The 8,413-nt window shown below is 44.4% G+C and overlaps 1 protein-coding gene across 3 annotated transcripts in view; it reads left to right on the forward strand.

Moving 5' to 3' along the window:
• Positions 1 to 5,293, forward strand: part of LOC102565708 (dermatan-sulfate epimerase) — a 342,822-nt gene extending 337,529 nt beyond the window's left edge. For all 3 annotated transcript variants that reach the window (XM_019479558.2, XM_006258912.4, XM_006258913.4), the window contains one exon: positions 724 to 5,293. In XM_019479558.2, the coding sequence (XP_019335103.2) occupies positions 724 to 2,488 (1,765 nt within the window). In that variant the 3' untranslated portion in view covers positions 2,489 to 5,293. The remainder of the gene's footprint in view (positions 1 to 723) is intronic.
• The last annotated feature ends 3,120 nt before the right edge of the window (positions 5,294 to 8,413 follow it).

The raw sequence follows: 8,413 nt of genomic DNA on the forward strand, positions 1-8,413 counted from the left end.
TTAAATCAGTTTGCATACATATTGACATCAGAAGTTTTTCAGAAGAAAACAAAACTATGATAAATTTTTAAGTGGTCATGTTGATGATCCAGGAAATATGAAAGAGGCAAAAATTTTTGCAGATGATATTTTTTTTGGATCAACAGCAAATTCCTGTCATCCTTTTAAAAAAATAGTGGGATTATCAATTCTTTTAAATTTATTCCTAATCTCTTTTGCAAGGTTCAGACTTCCTATTCCCTCCAATATCTGGGCTGTTTTCAAGCTATATCTTTTGCAGGATCCAAGTTCCGTTCATCTTATTTTAACTGAATAGGCAACAATTGCACATTCATTTGAAGAAAAGATCCTCAAAATATGTTGATGTCCAAGAGAAAACTCTTTTTTGCAGTTCAGGATGAAGTCCTATAGCAAAGTTTTTAAAATGTCAATAGTAAACATACATCTGTGTGACATGAGCAAAATCTATTCCCATGATGAAATTATGGATAGCTTTATTTGATATATGGTGGGATCTGTATGGAGATTATTGCAATGAGTGTCATTGTGTAATGTGCTCATTTAGCAAGCATACTATGGGCTTTATATTGTAAAACATGTATTTAGTTTAAATATTGCACAAAACGCTGCATTTTGGAATAGGGCTGAAAAATAGAGATAAAGCAAATAACTATTTTTATATTTATGACCATATGTAAACCCATGTACTTTTACTCTTAACAGGTATGATGCAAGTTTGCACTCTGTACCTCCACCAGACTATGGAATTCCAAAACTACATTATTTTGAGGACTGGGGAGTTGTAACATATGGAAGTGCATTGCCAGCTGAAATCAACAGGCCCTTCCTCTCCTTCAAATCAGGAAAGCTGGGAGGACGTGCAATATATGATATTGTTCATAAAAATAAGTACAAAGAGTGGATCAAGGGATGGAGGAACTTTAATGCTGGGCATGAACATCCTGATCAGAACTCCTTTACCTTTGCTCCCAATGGTGTCCCTTTTATTACAGAAGCCTTGTATGGGCCAAAGTATACCTTCTTTAACAATGTGTTGATGTTTTCTCCAGCTATGTCAAAAAGCTGCTTTTTCCCGTGGGAAGGGCAGATTACAGAGGACTGCTCATCAAAGTGGTTGAAATATAAGCATGACTTGGCTGGGGACTGCCAGGGGAGAGTGGTTGCAGCAATGGAGAGAAGTGGTGTGGTTTTTATCAGGGGAGAAGGAGTGGGTGCTTACAACCCAAAACTGAAGTTAAAAAACTTTCAAAGAAACCTTGTACTTCTACATCCTCAGCTTCTTTTGCTGGTGGACCAAATTCATCTTGAAGATGACAGCCCCCTAGAGGCAACAACCAGCTTCTTCCACAATGTGGATATGCCTTTTGAAGAAACTGTTATTGATAATGTCCATGGGGCCTTTATTAGGCACCGTGATGGGATGTATAGGATGTTCTGGATGGATGATGCTGGCTATAGTGAGAAAGCTACCATTGCCTCAAAAATGTATCCTCGTGGATACCCATACAATGGAACAAACTTTGTGAATGTAACAACCCACTTGCGACACCCAATCACCAGAGGAGTTTACCTCTTCATAGGACCTTCCATAGATGTCCAGAGTTTTGATGTCCGTGGAGATTCTGAGCAACTGGATGTCTTCGTAACAACTAGCGAGCATTCCTATGCAATTTATCTGTGGACGGTTGAGACTGGAGCCCATTCTGTCTTTGCACAAGTTATCGCAGACCGACAGAAAATTATGTTTGACCATGTTTCTGCCATTAAGAGCTCTGCAGTGCCAGAAGTGGAAGATTATGTGGGCATTGTGGAACAGAATCTTCAGAATTTCAAGCCTGTTTTCCAGCAGCTTGAGAAGCAGATCCTATCCCGTGTGCGCAACACAGACAGCTTTAGAAAAACTGCTGAGCGCCTGCTGAGGTTTTCAGATAAGAGACAGACAGAGGAGGCTATTGACAGAATATTTGCTATCTCCCAGCAGCAGCAGCACCAGCAGCAAGGCAGGGCAAAGAAAAGCAAAAAGGTAGCCAAAGGCTACAAGTTTGTTGATGCTGTTCCTGACATTTTTGCACAGATTGAGGTAAATGAAAGAAAAGTGCGACAAAAAGCACAGACTCAGGCACAAAATGAGCTGCCCGTGAATGAAGATGAGGAAATGAAAGACCTTTTGGATTTTGCAGATGTTACCTATGTAAAGCACAAAACTGGGGCATCACTCAAAGGTCAATCAGGACTAGCACATATGGTGACCACTGCCCGAAGCAGTGCATCATTAGTATCGGCTTCCTACACCCGCCTTTTCCTAATTCTGAACATTGCTATTTTCTTTGTCATGCTGGCAATGCAGCTGACCTGCTTTCAAAGAGCCAAGAGCCTACATGGCCAAAGATGCCTTTATGCAGTACTTTTAGTTGACAGCTGTATATTATTGTGGCTGTATTCATCTTGTTCCCAGTCACAATGTTAACAAAAGACCATGTACTACTTGACCAGTTTATGGTCATATATGTCTATGCAAAAGCATTAACCCTAATAGGGCCAGAGTTTGTTTGTTCCTTTTCTGAAACATTCCAGGAGGCAGCTGGGGAGAGATTGATTTCACACCATGAGAGGAAGGAAAGTAATGGGGCTCGTAATGCATTCCTCTGAGAATTAAGTGCTCCTCATCTGTTCTTTGGGTTGGATTTAACATCTGAAGGAATGTTATGCTTTGTTCATCAGAGTACATTATATTAAGCTGTAATTAATTTTTGCAAGAAAGAAATAGAATCCTCTTTTATGGGACTTTTGTTTCCTAAGAGCTTTGGTTTTATACACAATTTGGCATGCATAGTTTAATTTCAGGCTGCTGCAGAGGCCTATAAATAGGCCCTGGTTTAAATTGCAGGCCCAGCTCACTAATATCCTGGCCCAATCATGGCAGTGGCCACCATTGTCACACCCAGATCATGGGAACCCATCCCCTCCCCATGCCCCCTAATTGTCTGAGGGGCAGATTTAGGGTCAGATCTAATTGCAGCATCAAAGGCCTTGCTCCCAAGGCCTCAGCTCACTGCTGAAAAGCCCATGGCCCCCACACCTCCTCCCCCCCAACTCACTGGACTAAGATGTTTTTGGTTTGCCTTGATTTCTTCTTATTGAAGGCAGAGAGCAGCATGATTGCAGCAGGGAAGCAGGCAGGCAAGAGGCTTTATCCTGGGCTTGGAAACTGCTGGCTGCCTTAGGCAGAAAGACCTGGTGCTGAACTGTTTGTGTGTGTGCACGCACGCGTGTGTTCTCTCCCCATGACCCCAACCGCTGGCACCCCAGTTTTCCTACCTGGAGGAGCAAACAGCCCCTCCCCTACCCAGTGCCAAGGCCCAGAGGATGGGGAAGGGAGGCAGTCCTCAGGTGCCCCCAACCCTCCATGCAGTCTCCAGGTGTCCCAGTTTTCCTACCTGGACGAGCAAACATCCCCTCTCTTACCCTTCCCCAAGCTCTCTCCTCCCTGTCCCTTGTGCAACCCCTTCCCCCCTCCCTTGGGCTGCCAGACTTTTGCTGCTGGCTGGACAATGCTGGGGAATTCCGCTGCAAGCAGCCATATCATGGCATTTCATTGCAAATCACATTTTTCATGAAAATCACTTAATTTCATGACTTTCACACAAAAAAAAAATGTGAAATCGCAATTTAAACCAAGCCATACCTATTAATGTGGCATCCTTTTTCAAAGATAAGGTGTGCAGAAAGCTATAAGTAGATTTTATTCTTTTCCTTCAAACAGTGGCAATGCATAGGGGGTGCACATGCAGCCTCTGGCAGCGCTGGTGCACCCCCTGACAGCAGCGTTCCTGGGCAGGGGGGCGCAGGTGAAGCACTGGTGCCCCCTTGACGGCGTTGGCTGGGGAGGAGTGTCCCAGGAGAAGCAGTCTCCCCGCGGCCGATCTGACCCAGAATTGCCAGCAGTGCACCACTTCCAGTTGTGGGTCAGCAGGATCAGCCACCCCGGCCTGCGGGATTGGCCACGGGGGACCCCCCCCAGTCGCTGACTGTCCTCTGGGGGGGGGTGCAAGTGCCCCCCCTGACTCAGGAGGCATCACTTGCCCATACCTTCAAATCAGAGAGCATAGAGCAGCCTGATCAAAATACTTTAGAGCCCATTTATCATGATACCTCCTCTGTGCCTTAAGAAACAGTCACTGTAGGAAAAAGCAGTTTGTTTCACTGGTGACTGAGAGAAAGACAGTTTCAGTGATCAACAAATGCCAGAAAGAGGCAGCCAAGGCACTAATTTTATGTCTACATCTTTACTGTGGAGTTGACTAATTAGCTCTATAGCTAATTAGTAAAACATCACCATCTACACATGCACTGATATTAGGGTGCAGTAAATGAACTCCAACATAGAACAGTACTGTAATGGTACTATCCTTGGCAGAGTAATTATGTGTACTCAAATGCATGTGTAGACTGTGATGGGCTGGCTGGGGCACAAGGATGCTACAGAGCTGGAGCTGCCTGCCGCCTAGCCCCACACTGTAGCACTCTCATGCCCTAGCCACCTGGAGCCTGGGGCTGATCCCTCAGGTCCCCTGCCAGCCCAGAGCTGCTTTGCTCCAGCCCAGACTGCTGTGGTCCTGGGTATGCATGTAAATGCTGTGCCCAGGAGCAGCTAACTCCAACATGTACTATGAATTAATTGCACATGTAGATGCACCCAGGGAGTATCATTCTGAACCTCTTCCCATTTCCCAAATCAGGTGAAGTTTGGAAAAGGGTGAACTCTGCTGTCATCTGTTCTTGATTTTATAGGACAGAGTTTCTCAAACCTTTTCATGGTTTTGAGCACATCTTAATCAGGAAATTAACTTTTAGATCATCTTCCCTTTCAGATGCTATTGGAAGAAAACCCCAACCATGTGGCAACTCCACCAATTGCATATGTGGGGGAACAACTGTATTAAGCAAGTATTTAATGTATTTATACCTATTTATGTAACTGGAAACACAGAACAGCCAGAACCATGCAACCAGGCAGCTCTCTGCCAATCATCAGGAACACAGGAATGAATAATTTGGGGATTGCAGAATAACGTGGCTTCTGAAATAAATGAGTTTGGCACCCTCACTTGCTCAGTTTGTGAAATTGATTATAAAAAAAGAAAGTTATGGATACCTGGGAAGGGATTTGGAATGGGCAGACTGTAGAGCTGATATATTTTGTACATCTATACATCAAAAGAAAAATAAATCGTTTGAGTACATTTTGCTAAATAAACAAATTATAATTGTTTCTCTTGCATATATTTGTTTCCTTTGTTGACTAAACTATTTGTCCTAGTCATTTAAGAAATGAAGTGATGGTTATTAACACTGGGTTCAAGTCATAATACACTTGTGGACAACCTTCTCTGAATTTCATCTTTTGGGTTCCTCCAGCTAAAGATGACTTTTTAATGGAACTAAAACAGACAAGATGCATTTCAAATGTGGAGAGACCCTAGGAATCTCAATGTACAAGTGGTTCATTGGTTGTTGCACAGGTTGGAATAGGATCTTGTTCAGTGATGTAGATGCCTAGAGCCTGGGTAAATGCCTCTTAGAGGTAAAATAATATCTGGCTCCCAGAGTTTAATAATATCATCTAAATGAGTTGTGTTCAACATCTGGCCAGCAAACCAAATCTGGCCAACAGAGTCGTGTCCTCCATCCCCCAGGGCTCCCCAAAGGTCCAGAAATTTGGCAGTGGAAGTGAGCAGTGGCAGCATTGACTGCCACTCCCCTACTGCCAGATTTCCAGACCCATGGGAAGCCCTGTGGGCTTGATAATGTGGCCCTGCACACCAGATCCTATTCCATCTTAAAAGTTTTCACAATAGCTAGTAACAACTGTGTGTGTCACCTCAGTCAAATTCTAATCCACTCAAAAGTCATAGACCTACACAGAGAAACAAATTTTCAGTAGTAGCTACAGGCACAGCTTTTGGCTGAGCAGGAAAGTGAGGGTGAGCTAGTTAAAGATTAGGCTCTGTCCCTGCTCTGTGTAGCCATAGCTCTGAAAAAAAAATTCTTCATTTTCCCTTTCCAAAAACAAGGTACCTATCTTGCTTGGGGGCATAGGTGCCAACTGCATGGATGCTCCAGGCAAGCACTGCCCCAAAAAAATTAACTTGGCACCCACAAACCACAGCTGTTTTGGTTTTACATGATCCATGTTAGATCTCTGTTATGTTAAAAACTGCCCTAGACCAAGCTGTTACAAGCTTAGTACCAGTAGGTGGAAGAAGCACATTATGTGGCTACACAGGATGGCGGAATTAGACTGATGCACCGTGATTCATGGTGAGGTAGTGGATGTGAGGAGGGCCATGCTGCTTGTGGGTGTGTGCAATTATTGTAATTTAATCCCTTATAATATAATTATGCTGCAGTTTATGAATACTTTTTAATAATTATTGAATTGTTAAGATACCAGTAATAAACAAAACATAGGAGCTGACAGAAGCTTAAAAATACCCTAAAAATACCGACTGACCCCCATGCCTCCCCCCCGCAAAAAAGCACCCACCAGCAAAAACCAAAGTTGGCGCCTATGTGTGGGGGCATATATAGTATGCGGGAATAGTTGGTATCAAAACACATCATGAATCCCCATATTTGAGGCCATACGCTCTGCTTTTCAATGTGAAAGGGTTGAAAATAGCAAGAAACAATTTAAATGGCCCAAACTTTGCCAGCGGGATGATAATATCATCCTTTTCTCCTTTTGATTCAATGAACTGCGTGCTTGATGGCTCATTGGTTTAGAACTTCTTGGGAAAAGGTAAAAGATTTTCCTTCTGTCTAGCTGCTACTTCTATGTAATAGTGCAACAGAAGGAAACAAATATTTTTCCAGAGTTCTAGGCAGCATTATTTCCACAGGTTCTTCCTCTGCTCCCTAAGGATATGTAAGGGGCACATGAACAGGCATTGCTAACACGGCTCCAAGTAAGCGGTTGGAATTCCTGGGTGAACTTCTGTGGCCTGTGTTAAGTAAATGGCTGGACTAGATCAGGGATGTCAAGCTCATCTGGCTACATGGGCGGTGCTGACTAGTCAACGGGCCAGATCATGTCCACAGACTCCACCCACATGCCTGAACCAGCACATGTGGCTCCTGCCTGGGCTGGGCTGGGAGGCTGGCTAACCTCAGCAGGCCCCACAGGTGGCGCAGTCCCAGCGGGCACCCCAGGTGGCACATGCCTAAGGATTGCATGCAGGGTCAGTCCAACGCAGCATGTGGGTCAATGAGGTAGCACTGGCTGAATTATGGGGCTTCATGTGCTGGGTCTGGCCCACATAGCATCTATTTGACACTCCTGGACTTGATTGTCAACAATTCCTCTTGGTGTTTATGAGTGTATGAAATCCTAACCCTACTCTTTGCCTCTGATGGATTTTTTTTAACCTGTGTTTGGGGGAAAATCACTCTTTTAAACCAAATTATAAAGCAGGTCCAAACAGCTGCTTCCTCTTGGATCTCTCCCCAGAAAGGTATGGTCGGTCTTTACCCTGTCCGTATGCATTACCAGTTTTAATTAATAATCACTAAGAGGACGGCTTAAGGTACATGAATAAAATGGTTTATTAATTAACACACTTTGGGACCAACAGTAAAGTTAACTACAAAGTATAAACACACACAGTGGAAATTCTATAAATCCAAACTTCGCCAAAGACCAGAGAGATTCAGAGAAAGATTTATTTATTGAAGGCTCCACTGGCGTTCAGCTCTGTCTCCACTTCAACCCAGTACCTGAGGCTTACCTACTTCTGTGTGGGTTACTGGTCACTTACAGGGTTTTTAGGAAGTGATAGCCAGTATCCAATCGCACCTAGGAGGGGTGATACTTGCACCGGAATCAGGGGAGCCGCTACTATAGCACTGAAGTGCATCTGACAGGGAATTGTCAGGGAACCGACTCCTTCCTGGCTCAAGGCAGCCTCAGCGATGAATGATCCCTGGTGACAAGAGGAATCTCAGCTCCATGCTGTGGTCCTGCTCATGTTCGACCTTTCACCCAGTCACTCACTTCATCCAATCTATCAGTCTTTCTCTCTCTCTGTTTCAGTCTATTTCTCAGTCTGTCTTATACTCAGTCCCCTTCTCGCTCACTCTCTCTCCTTCCTGTCACTTCTCTCTCTGCTCACACACACACACCCACACCCACACCCACACCGAGAGAGCCCCCCCCCCCCCACAGGGTCTTTTAAAGGGCCTTTGCGCACGTTCCTCCAGCAGGTAGCACACGACACACAAATATGCACATGACTCTCCACTTCCAGAGCCTTCTTAGGCGATGACCCAAGCCTAAAGTCCACTGGGTCATGCAGAGTGCGTGAGCTGGCCGACTTATAACAAATCGCAATGG

The sequence above is a fragment of the Alligator mississippiensis genome, chromosome 1 (assembly GCF_030867095.1).
Source record: "Alligator mississippiensis isolate rAllMis1 chromosome 1, rAllMis1, whole genome shotgun sequence".
In the NCBI taxonomy this organism is placed as follows: Eukaryota; Metazoa; Chordata; order Crocodylia; family Alligatoridae; genus Alligator; species Alligator mississippiensis.